The sequence below is a fragment of the Myxocyprinus asiaticus genome, chromosome 22 (assembly GCF_019703515.2).
Source record: "Myxocyprinus asiaticus isolate MX2 ecotype Aquarium Trade chromosome 22, UBuf_Myxa_2, whole genome shotgun sequence".
In the NCBI taxonomy this organism is placed as follows: domain Eukaryota; kingdom Metazoa; phylum Chordata; class Actinopteri; order Cypriniformes; family Catostomidae; genus Myxocyprinus; species Myxocyprinus asiaticus.
The window spans coordinates 4,928,640-4,947,916 of record NC_059365.1 but is presented as its reverse complement, the minus strand read 5'-3'; the positions used below and the strand labels follow the sequence as shown (position 1 = coordinate 4,947,916).

Below are 19,277 nucleotides of genomic sequence, written 5' to 3'. Positions count from 1 at the left end.
TATCAGTCTGTCTGTCTATCTATCTGTCTATTGTTTCTATCTATCGATCATCTATCTATCTATCTATCTATCTATCTATCTATCTATCTATCTATCTATCTATCTGTCTGTCTCTGTCAGTCTGTCTGTCTATTGTATCTATCTATCTATCTGTCTGTCTATCTATTGATCTTTCTGTCTATCTATCTGTCAGTCTGTCTGTCTATCTATCTATCTGTCTGTCTATCTCTGTCAGTCTCTCTATCTATCTATCTGTCTATTGTATCTATCTATCCGTCTGTCTGTCTGTCTATTGTATCTATCTTTCTGTCTATCTATTGATCTGTCTGTCTTTCTGTCTATCTATCTGTCAGTCAGTCAGTCTGTCTGTCTGTCTGTTGTATCTATCTGTCTGTCTATTGAATCTGTCTGTCCATCTGTCTATCTATCTATCTATCTATCTATCTATCTATCTATCTATCTATCTATCTATCTATCTGTCTATCTGTCAGTCTGTCTGTCTATCTATCTGTTTATTGTATCTATCTTTCTGTATATCTATCTATCTATCTGTCAGTCAGTCTGTGTCTATTGTATCTGTCTGTCTGTATATCTATCTGTCTATTGTACCTGTCTGTCTATCTATCTATCCATCTATCTGTCAGTCTGTCTATCTATTTTTGTCTATTGTATCTGTCTGTCTATTGTATCTGTCTGTCTATTCTATCTATCTATCTATCTATCTATCTGTCTGTCTGCCTGCCTGTCTGTCTGTCTGTCCTACCTAATACTTTTTATTTGTAGCTGTCATAATGACCATTGCACTGTACTATGTACTAAATACTAGTAAAAACCCTTTTAAGGATTAAAAATGAATTAGACAAAATTATACCATGCAGAATTGTTTAGGTGCCTGCTTTTTGATATAGCCTATAATGCTTTTAAAATATATTAAGTTTAAGTATCAATATAATATCAGTTTATAAATTTTAGTATTAAAATAATACCATCAGACTTATCAAACTTAATTATTTGGTTTCGAGAGACAGGTTTACTAGTGGATTTCAGAGCAGATGTGTTTTGGTAATGCTAGGCTTTCTAGCGGATGCCAGAGCGTTGATTGTAGTTTGTAGCGGCAGGCTCAGCAGCAGATGTCAGAGCGGGTGATGATGGATCGGGTTGATCATGGCTCTGTCGAGAGGTTTGAGATGGTGTCAGAGGATTTTCTCCTGGATTCCCGTTATCATTATTTCATCTGTGGTGCTTTGGTCTTATTACGCTTATGTTTTTGAACTTTGCTTCGGTAAGATTTCACATTTGATATTTGTTATGATTGAAACGATTTATGTCTGTTGGTCGTCTGGAATAAGGAAGTATCTGTAGATGACATGGAACAGAATAAAGCAATAATGATTCAAGTCTGTTTATAATTTATTTATTTATACTGTTTTAAAACAAAATTATTCTGTTTGATTCGTTTCTATGTATATCAGTTTCAATCATATTACTGTTGTCTGTATCCTGGCCCGTTTAAATAACCCTGATATACTGTTTATATACCTTTTTAAGACAGCATTTTAGCATTATATTCTCACACTCAGTGTGTTGCCTACTAGAAATAATTTTTTTTAGAAACGTAGTCTCAAAACCTAGTGTCCTGCCTACTTGGACAGCATTTTTGGCCATCATAGTCCCAAAATCTAGTGAGCTGCCTACCTATACTGAACTTTTAGGCACTATATAGTTTCACAACCTAGTAAGGTTCCTACCTAGTCAACGTTTTTAGGCATAATAGCATCAAAACCTAGTGAGCTGCTTGTCGAGACAGGAAGGTTTTTTTTTGCCATTGTAAGTCTCAATCTTAGTGTACTACCTAATTAGACAGCTTTTTGGCCATCATAGTTCCATACCCCAGTGAGTTGCCTTCCTAAACAAAATGTTTGTGTCTCAAATTCTAGTGAGCTGCCTATCTACAGGTGCATCTCAATAAATTAGAATGTCGTGGAAAAGTTCATTTATTTCAGTAATTCAACTCAAATTGTGAAACTCGTGTATTAAATATATTCAATGCACACAGACTGAAGTAGTTTAAGTCTTTGGTTCTTTTAATTGTGATGATTTTGGCTCACATTTAACAAAAACCCACCAATTCACTATCTCAAAAAATTAGAATACATCATAAGACCAATAAAAAAAAACATTTTTAGTGAATTGTTGGCCTTCTGGAAAGTATGATCATTTACTGTATATGTACTCAGTACTTGGTAGGGGCTCCTTTTGCTTTAATTACTGCCTCAATTCGGCGTGGCATGGAGGTGATCAGTTTGTGGCACTGCTGAGGTGGTATGGAAGCCCAGGTTTCTTTGACAGTGGCCTTCAGCTCATCTGCATTTTTTGGTCTCTTGTTTCTCATTTTCCTCTTGACAATACCCCATAGATTCTTTATGGGGTTCAGGTCTGGTGAGTTTGCTGGCCAGTCAAGCACACCAACACCATGGTCATTTAACCAACTTTTGGTGCTTTTGGCAGTGTGGGCAGGTGCCAAATCCTGCTGGAAAATGAAATCAGCATCTTTAAAAAGCTGGTCAGCAGAAGGAAGCCTGAAGTGCTCCAAAATTTCTTGGTAAACGGGTGCAGTGACTTTGGTTTTCAAAAAACACAATGGACCAACACCAGCAGATGACATTGCACCCCAAATCATCACAGACTGTGGAAACTTAACACTGGACTTCAAGCAACTTGGGCTATGAGCTTCTCCACCCTTCCTCCAGACTCTAGGACCTTGGTTTCCAAATGAAATACAAAACTTGCTCTCATCTGAAAAGAGGACTTTGGAACACTGGGCAACAGTCCAGTTCTTCTTCTCCTTAGCCCAGGTAAGACGCCTCTGACGTTGTCTGTGGTTCAGGAGTGGCTTGACAAGAGGAATACGACAACTGTAGCCAAATTCCTCGACATGTTTGTGTGTGGTGGCTCTTGATGCCTTGACCCCAGCCTCAGTCCATTCCTTGTGAAGTTCACCCAAATTCTTGAAATGATTTTGCTTGACAATCATAAGGCTGCGGTTCTCTCGGTTGGTTGTGCATCTTTTTCTTCCACACTTTTTCCTTCCACTCAACTTTCTGTTAACATGCTTGGATACAGCACTCTGTGAACAGCCAGCTTCTTTGGCAATGAATGTTTGTGGCTTACCCTCCTTGTGAAGGGTGTCAATGATTGTCTTCTGGACAACTGTCAGATCAGCAGTCTTCCCCATGTCTGTGTAGCCTAGTGAACCAAACTGAGAGACCATTTTGAAGGCTCAGGAAATCTTTGCAGGTGTTTTGAGTTGATTAGCTGATTGGCATGTCACCATATTCTAATTTTTTGAGATAGTGAATTGGTGGGTTTTTGTTAAATGTGAGCCAAAATCATCACAATTAAAAGAACCAAAGACTTAAACTACTTCAGTCTGTGTGCATTGAATATATTTAATACACGAGTTTCACAATTTGAGTTGAATTACTGAAATAAATGAACTTTTCCACGACATTCTAATTTATTGAGATGCACCTGTATACTGCACTTTTTGGCACTATATAGTTTCAAAACCTAGTAAGACAACTTACCTAGTGTCTTAGTGTCAAAACCTAAGATGGAACTATGATGCTCAAAATTGCTGACAGCATTTTTGACCATCATAGACCCAAAACCTAGTGAGCTGTCTACCTAGACAACATTTTTGGCCATCATAGTCCCAAAACCTAGTGAGCTGCCTACCTAGACAGCATTTTTGGCCATCATAGTCCCAAAACCTAGTGAGCTGCCTACCTAGACAGCATTTTTGGCCATCATAGCCCCAAAACCTAGCGAGCTGCCTACCTAGACAGCATTTTCGGCCATCATAGTCCCAAAACCTAGTGAGCTGCCTACCTAGACAGCATTTTTGGCCATCATAGTCCCAAAACCCAGTGAGCTGCCTACCTAGACAGCATTTTTGGCCATCATAGTCTCAAAACCTAGAGAGCTGCCTATCTAGACAGCATTTTTGTACACATAATCTCAAAAATTAATGAGCTGCCTAATTAGACAGCATTTTTGGGCATCATAGCTTCATACTCTATTGAATTGTCTACCTAGACAGCATTTTTGGCCATCATAGTCTCAAAACCTAGTGAGCGGCCAACATAGACAGCATTTTTGGCCATTGTAAGTCTCAATCCTAGTGAGCTGCCTACCTATACTGTACTTAAGGCACTACATAGTATATAGGCACAAAACCTAGTAAGGTACCTACATAGTCAACATCTTTAGGCATCATAGTGTCAAAACCTAAGATGGAACTATGAGGCTCAAAATTGCTGACAGCATTTGTGGGCACCACAGTCACAGAACCTAGTGAGCTGCCTACCTAGACAGCATTTTTTTTTTTTTTTTTGCCATCATTGTCTCAAAATCTAGTGAACTGCCTATCTAGACAGCATTTTGGCCATTGTAAGTCTCAATCCTGTAAGATGCCTACCTGTACTGCAATTTTAGGTGCTATATAGTTCCAAAACCTGGTAAGATATCTACCTGTGCTAAACTTTAGGCACTATATAGTTTAAATACCTAGAAAGGTTCCTACCTAGACAATGTTTATAGGCATAATAGTGTCAAAACCTAACATGGAAGTATGACATTCAAAATTGCTGACAGCATTTGTAGCCATCATAGTTTCAAAACCTAGTGAGCTGCCCATCTAGACAACATTTTTGGCCATTGTAAGTCTCAATTCTAGTGAGCTGCCTACCTATACTGCACTTTTAGGCACTACAGTGCATTCAGAAAGTATTCAGACCCCTTCATTTTTTTTCACATTTTGTTATGTTGCAGCCTTATGTTAAAAAGCTTTAAATTATTTTTTTACAGCAATCTACACTCCATACCCCATAATGACAAAGCAGAAACCAGATTTTTGATAACTTTGCAAAGTTATCACATTGACATAAGACCGGGGACCGCCGGTGGACAGACATTTTCAGGTCTCTCCAGAGATGTTCGATTGGGTTCAAGTCCGGGCTCTTGCTGGGCCACTCAGGGAAATTCACAGAGTTGTCCCTAAGCCACTCTTGCATTGTCTTGGCTGTGTGCTTAGGCTCATTGTCCTGTTGGAAGGTGAACCTTCGGCCCAGTCTGAGGTCCTGAGTGCTCTGGACCAGATTTTCATTAAGGATATCTCTTTATTTTGCCTTCAACCTTCAACCCTGACCAGTCCCCCAGTACCTTCTACTGAAAAACACCCTCACAGCATGATGCTACCACCACCATGCTTCACCGTTGGGATGGTATTGTGCAGGTGATGAGTGGTGCCTGGTTTCCTCATTACATGATGTTTCATCGGACCAGAGAATCTTGTTTCTCACAGTCTGAGATCTTTTGGTGCTTTTTTGCAAATTCCAAGCGGGCTTTCATGGGCCATGCACTGAGGAGAGGCTTCCGTCTGGCCACTCTGCCATAAAGCCCAGATCAGTGGAGTGTTGCAGTGATGGTTGTGCTTCTGCAAGTTTCTCCGATCTCCATACATATCTATGGAGCTCAACCCGATTGCTCAGTTTGATCGGGCGGCCAGCTCTTGGAAGAGTCCTGGTTGTTTCAAACTTCTTCCATTTAAGAATTATGGAGGCCACTGTGCTCTTGGGAACCTTCAATACAGCCAACATTTTTTGTAGCCTTCCCCAGATCTGTTCCTCGACACAATCCTGTATCTGAGCTCTGCAGGCAGTTCCTTTGACCTCATGGCTGGGGTTTTGCTCTGATATGCATTTACAGCTGTGAGACCTTATATAGACAGGTGTGTGCCTTTCCAAATCATGTCCAATGAGTTGAATTTGCTACAGGTGGACTCCAATCAAAGTGTAGAAACATCTCAAAAATAATCCAGAGAAATGGGATGCACCTGAGCTAAATTTCCCAGCAAAGGGTCTGAATACTTATGTCAGTGTGATATTTCAGTTTTTTCTATTTAATACATTTGCAAAGTTATCAAAAATCTTGTTTTTTTTCTTTGTTATTATGGGGTATGGAGTGTAGATTGATGTGAAAAAAATGAAGGGGTCTGAATACTTTCTGAATGCACTGTATATAGTTTCAAAACCAAGTAAGGTACCTACCTAGACAGCATTTATGGCCATTGTAAGTTTCAATCCTAGTGAGCTGCCTACCTGTACTGCACTTTTAGGCACTATATAGTTTCAAAACCTTGTGAGGTACCTACCTTTTCAATGTTTTTAGGCATCATAGTGTTAAAACCTAAGATGGAACTATGATGCACAAAACTGCTGTCTAGGTAGGTGGCTCACTTGGTTGTTAGACACAGCCAGTGGGTTTCACATCACTTATCCTGATCTCATCTGTGTTTCAGTGACTCTCACAAATCATCTGGAGAGAGGTAAGTCTCACTATTAACTTCACTTTGTCATTGACTCAAACTAGCCTAATTCATATCACAATGATTTACCTGTTGTTTAAAAACAAAGTGGAAATGTTATAATTAAACAGCTTAAGTTTGAGATTGGATTTACTAATTTGCAATGGGAAATTTAGTACAACATAGCAGCAACATCATATTGAGTTCACACATTATACATACACATAGTGCAGTTAAACTGCGGATAACAAGCATGGCGCATTAGCAGAGCGCATTAACTGGTATTGGTGGAGTATATGTATAAACTCTTGGTGACTTGCCATTTTAATCCATGTATTAGTTTAATCTTCTGCACTTTCACTAATCTTATGCATTTATCTGTAATGTGGCAGCATATGTCAACAACATCTTTATAATTACTTCCAGTTACCCTGAAGTGTGCTGAAAACATGGAATGTGATTTTTCTCCACAGTGGCCTATCTATTGATATTCCATGTTTGCTTTATAATGTTCTGTTGGACATATTGGAAGGCCATCTTCACCCCACCCTCTACGCCATCTAAAAAGGTTTGTGTCACATGCTTATGTATGATGCTTTCTGCTTGTGACACTTCAACAGCTCAGGATGCTAGATCTCATTATGATCATTATTTGATGCCTATTATAATCAGAAAACACTTTCATTGTGCTGTATTATACTGTCTTATAAACTTTCTTAGTTCCAGTTATCATACACTGATAAAGAGCGATATGAGCTGGAGGAGAGGCCGGATGTACAGAAGCAAATCCTCGCTGACATTGCCAAGAAACTCCCCATCTTCACACGCGCTCAATCAGGAGGTACAGTTTCATTTCACATACCTCTTTACGAGTCTTAAATGTAAAGTGTGTAATTTTTTAGATGGTAAAGGGATAGTTTACTCAAAAATGAAAGGTGAACTAATGACAACAGACTTTTCATTATTGGTTGAACTGTTCCTTTAAGGTTAACTAAATGGGTTGATTTCTGTTCTGAGATATAAAACCTCACCCTCATACAGCAACACATAATTGGCAGTAAACCCAGCCACCTGTCATGTGTAAATTTGCGCAGCAGCAGAGGGACTGTAGTCATTTAGCAGTGTGTTGTGAATGGCAGTGTTTGGCAGTTAAACATGTGATCGGATGTAAATGCAGACATCTGAACGTCTTTATCTCCATGTCTTCAGCTATCAGGTTCTGTGATCGTTGTCAAGTGATAAAGCCGGACCGATGTCATCACTGCTCCGTCTGTGAAACGTAAGTCAACCCCCACACCGCCCCCACTTCCTGAAAACAGATCTCTGTACACAAAAAAACTTTCTTTTAATTAAAGTTTAGCTCTGCAGTTGAACAACATGACCTGTTTTCACTTCTCCACTCCTGTGATTTTATAGATGTGTTTTGAAAATGGATCACCATTGTCCATGGTAAATAAGATTTTATTATGAATGAAGTCGTTTTATGTTCTCAGTTCTATTCATCGTATGTCATGGGAAACAATATTACATTATGAACAATTCGAAATTTGGTGACATGCTTGTCTTATTCACTCAGGGTGAACAACTGTGTCGGCTTCTCCAACTACAAGTTCTTTCTGCTGTTTCTGTCTTACTCCATGCTGTACTGTGTGTTTATTGCATCAACAGTGTTTCAATACTTCCTCAAGTTCTGGGTGGTGAGTTTCAGCAAGCAGTTTTAGCTCTAAAATGAACTGAGCTCTGATAAGTTTATAAGGTATGCCTTATTACCTGTAAAACATGTAGATATTTAAAATAACATTCCTAGAATTTTTTGGGTGAATCTCATTAAAAATCTCAATATATGTCTAGGTGATTTTTCATCCCAAAATCAAAAGGACAAAATAAATAAATATATTTTACTTAAAGAAAAAGCCTATTGTTAAATTATGTAACTATTTTTATAGAACATTTGTAACTATATTGTGACAATTAAGCACAGTTTTTACACATTGTATACATCAGATTAATTGTACTGATTTAAATTTATGGTTATTGTAATTAAATGTGTAAATTTGACACTAGATGTACTTCTTTTCTTGTCAAAATGTATTTATTTCCATCTTGGGAAAGAAAGCAAAACAATATGTAGCAATATAATGCCTTATTAACATTTTTCAAACAAAGCCTTTCACAGTATAAAGACAATGCACTAAAATATCACCAATTCAAGTCACATTAAACGTTTCCCAAAGTCTAAGTGGGAGTTTGACTAATTGAAAGAACTAGTCCCCACATAGGTTGCATATTCATTGCAGTGGGCATTAAATCTCTTAAACTGTCATCCTCCACAATATTAGTAGACTGTGGCTATCTGCTTTGTTACAGCAATCGTGAAGCTGGGTTCATGATTTGCATCAAAACAGCAACGCCAGCATTGAGCACCACTTTGAACTCACCATGAACTCACTCAACATCGTCTGCAAACAAAAACATCTCAGTATGAGTGTTGGTGATAGTTAAGATCTGGTGTGCTTCTGTGGTTATTAAAATGTGCCTTACATAGGCTGAACAATACTTGATAATACTTTTTAAATTAATCACATGCATTAATTCTGACAGCTCTAAATATATATTAAGGATATATATATATATACACACAGTGCATTCAGAAAGTATTCAGACCCCTTCGGGGGGTTTTTTCCCACATTTTGTTATGTTGCAGCCTTATGCTAAACTTATATTTTTCGAATTACTTTTTTCACATCTACATATATATATATGCTTAAAGAAAAAGCCTATTTTTAGAAGATGTTTTGTATTGTGATATTATTTTCATGACAGTTATGCACAATTGTACAACTTGTATACATCAGATTAGTATTTGTTGTAGTAATTTCATTTTATGGTTATTTTAAAGGGGTGGTTCACCCAAAAATGAAAATTCTCTTTATTTACTCAGCCCTTATGCCATCCCAGATGTGTATGACTTTTTTCATCTGCAGAACACAAATGAAGATTTTTAGAAGAATATCTCAGCTCTGAAGGTCCATATAATGCAAGTGAATGGTGGTCAGAACACTGAATGGCCAAAAGCACATAAAGGCAGCAAAAAAGTAATCCATACAACTCCATTGGTTAAATCCATATCATTAGTAGCGAAATGATAGGTGTGGGTGAGAAACAGATCAATATTTAAGTCTTTTTTTACTATAAATTCTCCTCCCTGCCCAGCAGGTGGCGATATGCACAAAGAGTGTGAATCATAAAAAACAAAAACAAAAGAAGTATGTGAAAGTGAAGATTTATAGTAAAAAAGGACTTAAATATTGATCTGTTTCTCGCCCACACTTATCATATTACTTCTGCAGACATGGAGTCATATTGATTACTTTTATGCTGCCTTTAAATGCTTTTTGGACCTTCAAAGTTCTGGCCACCATTCACATGCATTGTAAGGCATACAGAGCTGAGATATTTTTCTACAAATCTTAAGGGGATGGCATGAGAGAATTTTCATTTTTGGGTGAAATATCCCTTTAATTAAATGTATATATTATATAGAAATAATAGTGTATATATTCTGTAACATATACTGTGTATATATATGTGTGTGTGTGTGTGTGTGTGTGTGTATATATATATATATATATATATATATATATATATATATTCTATTTTTAGTATTTTAAATATATTTACTATTTTATATATAAATATAAATTTTATTAAAAAAAAATATATATATATATATATATATATATATATATTTTTTTTTATTCACTAGTTTATATTCATTTTCTCTTTTTAAATTATATAGATATTTTATAGAACATTGGTAACTATATTATATATTTGTAATATATGTTAGTCACATATTGTAATGTTTTATTTTTATTTAATTGAAAATGTGTGTCCATAACTACACATTGTCATATGATCAATGTTTCACAATAACGTTTAAGTACACAAAACAGTTCTTGCTTTATTTAGAGTACTTTTATGACTGAAAGTTTAATAATAATAATAAAGGATGGTTAATTCAGTAACCGCTCTGACTGATTCAGTGAGGTCATTCAGTGAATGATTCGTCAGACTGATTCAAACTGGTGACTTGTTGGTGAGCGATTCATTTAAAGAACCAGTTCATAAGAGTCACTTGTTCACTAACCAGACTACAATAGTAATGCTTTATGTTTGTGTTTGAGTGCAGCCAGCGAACATAACGCAACAGAAAGACATGTTGTTTTAGCACTTTTTCGTACTAAAACATGCTAGTTTTTTATCTCATCACATTCAATTCATACTGCAAGCTCACAACTTCGATAAAATATCATTTCTTTTGTCGTGCTGCAGGAAACACTGGAATTAGATTTTTTTGCATTACAGTAATGAGAATGTTGTGGGGAAATGTGCGTAATTGTCATGAAAATTAAGTCACTATGCAAAAATCTTAATAGTCCTAAAAACAGACTTCTTTTTCTTTATGCAAAATATAATTCCTTGTTTCCTTTTCATTTCAAGGAGAAATATGACCATTAGATATGGATAACATAGCGGTCGCTTAATCACAGTTGATGTTCTTTTTCCGTGACATTTGTTTGTTTTTTGTTCTCAAAAATGTTCTAACTATCTTTGTTTCTGTGTGTTAGGGAGATCTTCCCAATGGTCCTGCCAAATTCCATGTGCTCTTTCTGTTGTTTGTGGCTCTCATGTTTTTCGTTAGTCTCATGTTCCTCTTTGGCTACCACTGCTGGTTGGTGGCTAAAAACAGATCAACGTTAGGTGAGGAAGCCACTTTCTGAGTTCTTATAAAAAATTTCTCTATCCTTATTTATTTTTCATTGGATTAGAATATGAAAGCATTTAAATAAAATGCAATAATCAAGTATTATATTCATGTGACTTAATGCTACATTTTTCAGCTTTGCCTATGGTTATCAAATGTATTGTATATGTTAGACCTACATAAAGAGATTTTAAATAATTTTGGTGTGGAGAGAAAAACTATTGCAGTGTTCTGTATTGTTTAATGTGTGTGTTTTGTAGAGGCGTTTTCTGCACCAGTGTTTCAGAACGGTCCTGACAGGAATGGCTTTAATGTTGGGCTCAGCAGAAACCTCCAGCAGGTTTTTGGGGAAAATAAAAAGCTTTGGTTTGTTCCAGTGTTCACAAGGTGAGCTCATATCAGTTAACACTGCAGTGCAAATGTCGCAATAACAGTTGGGCTCAAACACAGTTGTCAATTGTAAACACACTGACTTCTCTTAAGTTACATGTAAATGGACAGAAGTACAACACAGGTCCAAAACAGAAGCAACATCCCTTGTTGCTCTGAAGTGTACAACAACAGCACTGTATATGGGATGTTTCTTCGACTTCTGGTCCTTTTAACACTGTGGAGTTCTAGAAAGTATAGACTCTGTAAAAAAAAAAAAAAGGTAATGTGGTCATTTGAATTAAAATCAGCCACTGGGACATGAAATTGCCCTAATTTGAATAAACATTGACATTATATACACAGTTTGGTGCAACATGAGGGTTAATAATCATTTTTGGCAACCGTAGTAGTTATTCAGGCAACCCACTGATTAGTTGATTTTGAAAATATGTAGTTTTGTATATCATTAATTCTGTTGGAGAATGTTTTTCATATGTTCTGTATGAATATGTCTATGTCATAGTGAAGGGGATGGGCACTATTTCCCCCTGCGGACCATGCGTGAGTCTGAGAATCCTTTATTGGCCAATGAGGAGAAATGGATGGAGGACGGAGGATCTGATGAAGAAAGTGCAGGTGAGATGGACATAATTGCAAAGAGCATCCGACCTGATCCGGTGAATTAAGAGTTCATCTACACCAGCTCATCTAAGTTTAATCCTTGAGTTGTGTTCGTTTTGTGCTAACATTTTGTGTTCCCCGTCAAAAATGAGCGGCCCTTTAATACTGTTTATAAATCTCTCATATTGCATATATTATCACAAGATATTGCATTAGTTCTTTTTATCAACTTCTTTTTAGTAGTTATGACAGGTTTTGTACCCTTTTCTGAACATATTTAAAAATATATATATTTTTATATATTTACAGTTGTGCTCAAAAGTTTGCATACCCTTGGAGAATTGGTAATATATGTACCATTTTTAAAGAAAACATGAGTGAGCAGGCAAAACACATTTCTTTTGTTTCTTATGGGATTCATATTCAACTGTAGGTTATAACAGAATGGCACAATCATAAAACAAAACATGGCAACAAAGAAAAAAATGAAATGACCCCTGTTCAAAAGTCTGCATACCCTTAGTTCTTAATACTGTGTATTGCCCCCTTTAGCATCAATGACAGCGTGCAGTCTTTTGTAATAGTTGTCTATGAGGCCCCAAATTCTTGCAGGTGGTATCGCTGCCCATTCGTCTTGGCAAAATGCCTCCAGGTCTTGCATGAACCACACGTTTGAGATCTCCCCAGAGTGGCTCGATGATATTAAGGTCAGGAGACTGTGATGGCCACTCCAGAACCTTCACCTTCTTCTGCTCTAACCACTGGAGGGTCAACTTGGCCTTGTGCTGAGGGTCATTGTCATACTGGAAAGTCCAAGAGCGTCCCATGTGCAGCTTTCGTGCAGAAGAATGTAAATTGTCTGCCAGTATTTTCTGATAACATGCTGCATTCATCTTGCCATCAATTTTCACAAGATTCCCCGTGCCTTTAGAGCGCACACACCCCCAAAACATCAGTGAGCCTCCACCATGCTTCATAGTGGGGATGGTATTCTTTTCACTGTAGGCCTTGTTGACCCCTCTCCAATCATAATGCTTATGGTTGTGACCATAAAGCTCTATTTTGGTCTCCTCATTCCAAATTACAGTGTGCCAGAAGCTGTGAGGCGTGTCAAGGTGTTGTCGGGCATATTGTAACTGGGCTTTTGTGGCATTGGCGCAGTAAAGGCTTCTTTCTGGCAACTCGACCATGCAGCTCATTTTGTTCAAGTATTGTTGTATTGTGCTCCTTGAAACAACCACACCGTCTTTTTCCAGAGCAGCCTGTATTTCTCCTGAGGTTACCTGTGGGTTTTTCTTTGTATCCCGAACAATTCTTCTGGCAGTTGTGGCTGAAATCTTTCTTGGTCTACCTGACCTTGGCTTGGTATCAAGAGATCCCCGAATTTTCCATTTCTTAATAAGTGATTGAACAGTACTGACTGGCATTTTCAAGGCTTTGGATATCTTTTTATATCCTTTTCCATCTTTATGAAGTTCCATTACCTTGTTACGCAGGTCTTTTGACAGTTCTTTTCTGCTCCCCATGGCTCAGTATCTAGCCTGCTCAGTGCATTCACGTGAGAGCTAACAAACTCATTGACTATTTATACACAGACACTAATTGCAATTGAAAAAGTCACAGGTGTGGGAAATTAACCTTCAATTGACATTTAAACCTGTGTGTGTCACCTTGTGTGTCTGTAACAAGGCCAAACATTCAAGGGTATGTCAACTTTTGATCAGGGCCATTTGGGTGATTTCTGTTACCATTATTATTTAAAAAGGAGCCAAACAACTATGTGATAATAAATGGCTTCATATGATCACTATCCTTAAATAAAAGACAAAATGTTTTGCATGATCAGTCATATTTTCAAAATCAATGGCAATATTTCACAATTTCTGCCAGGGTATGCAAACTTTTGAGCACAACTGTATATAGAAGGACTCATTGAACTGAGCTCATAGCGGGCTAATGGGAGACACTCCCTGTGGAAAACATAAAATATATATAATAATAATTGCATAATAAATTAATAACCACTTGCTTGATCTGAACAAAATGCATATAACTGATCCCACCAATTCTTAAATAATGCATATTAATTTTCTGACAAATAAGAACTGTTTTGTTCTCATCATTTGTAAATTTGTTGTGACAACAATTATATTCAGAGTTGGTAAAACCAAAAAAGATGAGATAGCCATGTGTTATATATCGTCTCAATAAGGTCTCAATTTGTAGAATGCAGTGAGTAATTTTGTTTTACTCAGAGGTCAAACTGCAGTGAGTTTTAGTGTATGAAATTCCCACAGACACATAAATATAATAAACAGGAGTGTCTTTTTGTCACGTTTTTTCTTATTACTTCCTGAAACATATGTATAACATAGAAAATGACATATCACAACTTACAGCAGACTATCCCGATTCAAACAACCCAAACACAACATAATTTGATACGTAGATCTTGAAATATTCTTCAAAGAGTGCACATGAAAAGACGACGCACAAAAGGGCGCTCAGCACACATTGTGTGTGTGTGTGTGTGTGTGTGTGTGTGTGTTGTGTGTGCACATGTCCAAGGACTTTGTGTGTGCAAACACACATCCACATATGTGCTCATCTAAAGGATTGGGATGCTCCTGAACACTTCATATTTCTGTATTTTGTAGTCTAATTCATTCATTTCTAATTACTGGTCATTTTTGACTGGGAACACAACCAGTGTAACAAAGTTAAATAAAACCCCCAAAACATTTTTAGGGGGCAAGTTGTCACAGTGGGAACCTGTTTATTGACTCTAAGAAGAATAACTTTGTCTAAAATTTGAAAAATTGTCTAAAGTAAAAAATAAAAAAAAGCCCTCGTTCAAAACATTTGTATTTAAAGTGTGTCACATTCTATTAAAAAGCTTTTCAGCAATAAAACAATTCATGAAACAGCTAATATTGAAAAGGTAGCTTACAAAATACCATTGTTTGGCAAACAGAAATTGCAATTGAAATTAAAATTGTAATCATTGATTGCATAAAATTACAAAAAAGAAACATGAAAAAAACATGGCATTTGTCCTCTAAACACTGGGGCACTGTTGTCACAATAACTTGCGAGTTACTTGTGATTACGAGCTCTCACATTAAAACGTAGCTAGTTTATATCAACAACATCGCTGTATAAGACACCATCATGCATCTTCATTGTAGATGTCAAAGAGTACAGTACTGTTCTGAAAGCATACATACTGTACATAAATGAACAAAATTAATGCACATTAGTGATGAAAAAATAATCCAAACAATACTTTTACTTTGTAAATTTTCACTTGCGTTTGTCGTCTGAAGACTTAAGTCTATAGAAGACAAGAAGTTATTTCTGTTAAATCAATATAATGAGCAGCCGACGCCCACTGGTTTTGCAGTAGATTTTTTTACATTATTTTGCATACAGTATGTAGAGTATTACTCTGCCCTATCAATGTTTTGTTTCAGATGAAAATGGCCCTTCACTCACCATCAGGACTGAATCATAATTATTGGAGTGTATGTCTACTAGGTGAGTATTGTTTATATATATATATATATATTATTCACTGTCATCATCTGAATCCATTTTATGCTAACATCTGGTTCTTCTTCTTTTTTTTTTTTTTTTACTAGTTGCAACCATCAACTCACATCAAGAGTAGTTTAAGAAAAGCACCCATGCTTGAATGAGACAACAACATTCCAAATCCTAGATCATTCCAGGAAAGCATGTTTTAGAGAGCCAAATATATCGGGAACAGTGATTTTTCTTTTGACGCTGATTACTTAGAACTTGTTGTACTGTATGTTATGAAACATATGACTAATCTTTTCTGAAAAAGAACACCACAGGACAAAAACTGACATTATTAAATGTTGTAAACCTGTTGGATTGTTTATTACAAATATACCGAGATGTATGTATATTGAGAATAGACACACAGTAACTGACGTATCTCTATCGTAAAATAGGATAGACCAACTTGAAGTGTCTGAGGTATTTCTAGGAAGTTTTTGATTGCTATTTGCTGTTTTTTATGGGGTGAAATTCATGAAACCTATTACAAACATGTCCAGGTCATATTACACCCCAACATCAAAATAAATAAATGAGAAATAATAAAAAATTGTGCGTAAGAAAATAAATCATATTTAGGACCATTTACATGCATTGTGACATTATTGTCAAGACAATTCATCATATTTTCCCAACAGTCCTTATTACTGTAATGCAAAAAACAAAACAAACAAATCTCATTCTCATTTCTGCAATGCAATTTGTTTTTAATTAATAAAGTATTTAAATATCTTTGTACTTATAGCTTTATTTTTTATTGATGCTAATATAAACATTGTATTACAGTAATTAGAATCACCATTAAGAATAATAATAATATTTAATTTATTAGTAATAATAATATATGAGCTCAAAAGTAAATCGTCTGGATGCATTATGGTAACGAGAATTTTTTGGGGGGAAATTGTCATGAAAAACATTTTCACAATGCAAAACAACCATAATGGTTCAAAAATAGTACAATTTCATTATGCAAAATATAATTTCTCATTTTTTTTTTCTTTTCATATTAGGGTAAAATGTGACTTGGATATGCTTTCATAAGATTCAGTTGGAAAGAAATTAATCCTATGCATTAATCGACTTTATACAATTAAATCACTGACTTTGCCTGGTACATTTATTTTATTTTTTATTCTTAATGACTAATTCAGACTGTGACTGTTTTCTTATGTTAATAGAGAGCAGTTTGGATTCATCTTATTTTTTTTCTTTTGCACTGTGATGCAATATAAACATATTTTCATACCTTTCTCTGTATATAACTAGGAAGGGACTTCTGAGATCAGTATTGATTATGACGTAGTTATCTCCTTCCATGTAAAACACAATACAAGTTATATAATGTACTACATGGACATATAAAACCCATAAGGCTGTTTTCAGATAGACTGTGTAACTGTCTTGTGAGGTGCTACCACAAACAATAACCTTGTTGTCCTCTAGTACAACAGAAATAGTTATGAAATAGCAGTATCTTATTATGTTCTAAGTGGGTGAGTGATCCTTATGAATTTTGTCCAAGTTATCCTGTTTGAATGTTATTGTATGTATTTTTAAGAGTCTGTATGTGTCTTCTTCCAATACTGTAATTGTAATGAATTGATTTGCCCTTCATATGGTTCTCGCTTATGAGGATCCTAATTAGCCAATGCTTACTGGGTGATGCTTACTAAACCTGTCAAGAAAATGACCTGCTCCTATTTGACTACAAATTCAAAAGAAACAAAGAAGAAATTATATTTTGCAAATAGAAAATTAACCTTATTTTTAGATCAATTAAGATTTTTTGTTAACATTGTGACATTATTTTCATGACACATTTTACACCCCAATTAAAAAATTACTGCAATTAAAAAAGTTATATATTATTTAAATTGTAATGTACTTATACACATCGTATTATTCTTGATTTTAATTTTTGTACAAATGATTGTACAACAGCATTATTATATTGTTATACAGGTATTGAAAAACATCTTTGCAACTAAGGGGAATAATAAAAGTAAAACATCCTGACATGTTGCGATAATGAAAATTGGGGTGTATAATGTGCTTAAGAGTCCTGAAAATAATGTCACAATGCAAAACAATATCAAATGTAGACTTCATTTTCTTAATGTAAAATATAATTTTAGATTTTATTGTATTGATTTGGGGTTAAATATGACCATTACTTTTTCTTGAATGGTTTCATGAGAATCGCTCTATTGTTGATTTGCACTGACCTTATAATCTGGGGGTGATTATTGCATTATTTTACTGTTTTCTTACACATTTTTGAGACTTATTTAACTCCATATTCACTATATGTTCTAATTGTTATATGCTGATGTTTTTCCAATGGTTCAGAATATGTATTGTTTAAATGTTCTGTCGGATCATTAAATATCAAGTTTCTTTGCAGTCTTTTCTTACTTAGTGAACTTTATTTAAGCTTAATTTTTTGGAAGAACTAACATTTAAAGGAATAGTTGACACAAAAATTACAATTATCTCATCATTTACTCGTGCTCATGCCATCCCAGATGTGTATGACTTTCTTTCTTCTGCAGAACACAAATTAAGATTATTATAAGAATATCTCAGCATTGTAGGTCCTCACAATGCAAGTGAATGGGTGCCAAAATGTTGATGCTCCAAAAAGCACATGAAGGCACCATAAAAGTAATCCATAGGACTCCAGTGGTTAAATCCATGTCTTCAGAAGTGATATGATAGGTGTGGGTGAGAAACAGACCAATATTCAAGTCCATTTTTGCTATAAAAAAAAAATTCTTCTCCCTAACCAGTATGCATGAAGAATGTGAATCACCAAAAACACAAGAAGAATGTGTAAGTTAAAGTGGAGATTGACTGAACAGGGAGGATAATTTATAGTAAAAATGGACTTAAATATTGATCTGTTTCTCATCCACACCTATCATATCACTTCTGAAGACATTGATTTAACCACTGGAGTCATGTGGATTACTTTTATGTGATTTTTGGAGCTTCAAAATTTTGGCACCCATTCACTTGTATGGTATGGACCAAAAGAGCTGAGATATTCTTCTAAAAATCTTCATTTGTGTTCTGCTGAAGAAAGAAAGTCATACACATCTAGGATGTCATAAGAGTGAGTAAATGAGAGAATTTTCAATTTTGGGTGAACTATTTCTTTAAGTCCTGAAAATAATGTCACAATGCAAAAACATATTAATGGTCTCAAATGTAGACTTAATTTTCTTTATGCAAAATATAATTTTAGATTTTATTATATTGATTTGGAGTTAAATATGATCGTGAATTTTTCTTGACAGGTTTTGTGAGAATTGCTCTATTGTGTATTTGCACTGACCCTGTAATCTGAGGGTGATCATTGCTTCATTTACCTGTGTTTTCTTTCAGACACATTTTTGAGACTTATTTAACTCCATATTCACTACATGAATGTAATACATGTTTTTCCAGTGGTACAAAATATGTAGTGTTTGAATATTCTGTCGGATCATTAAATATCAAGATTCTTTGCAGTCTTTTCTTACTTAGTGAAACTTATTTGAGCTTCATTTTTGGAAGAAA

At 35.5% G+C, this 19,277-nt stretch overlaps 1 protein-coding gene across 1 annotated transcript; it reads left to right on the top strand.

Annotated features, from left to right (window-relative positions):
* The first annotated feature begins 1,117 nt into the window (after positions 1-1,117).
* zdhhc15b (zinc finger DHHC-type palmitoyltransferase 15b) lies at positions 1,118-18,119 on the top strand. Its single transcript, XM_051649462.1, has 12 exons — positions 1,118-1,282; positions 6,362-6,388; positions 6,841-6,935; positions 7,088-7,208; positions 7,577-7,646; positions 7,784-7,816; positions 7,944-8,064; positions 10,999-11,131; positions 11,396-11,522; positions 12,031-12,143; positions 15,602-15,665; positions 15,770-18,119. The coding sequence occupies exons 1-11, from the start codon at positions 1,165-1,167 to the stop codon at positions 15,640-15,642; spliced, it is 999 nt and encodes a 332-aa protein (XP_051505422.1). The 5' UTR covers positions 1,118-1,164; the 3' UTR covers positions 15,643-15,665; positions 15,770-18,119.
* Positions 18,120-19,277: the final 1,158 nt, after the last annotated feature.

Coding starts and splice junctions, on each gene's coding strand:
- zdhhc15b (XM_051649462.1), top strand. CDS start 1,165: ATGGCTCTGTCGAGAGGTTTGAGATGGTGTCAGAGGATTTTCTCCTGG. Junction 6,389..6,840: donor CACAAATCATCTGGAGAGAG/GTAAGTCTCACT, acceptor TTTTCTCCACAG/TGGCCTATCTATTGATATTC. Junction 8,065..10,998: donor ACTTCCTCAAGTTCTGGGTG/GTGAGTTTCAGC, acceptor TCTGTGTGTTAG/GGAGATCTTCCCAATGGTCC.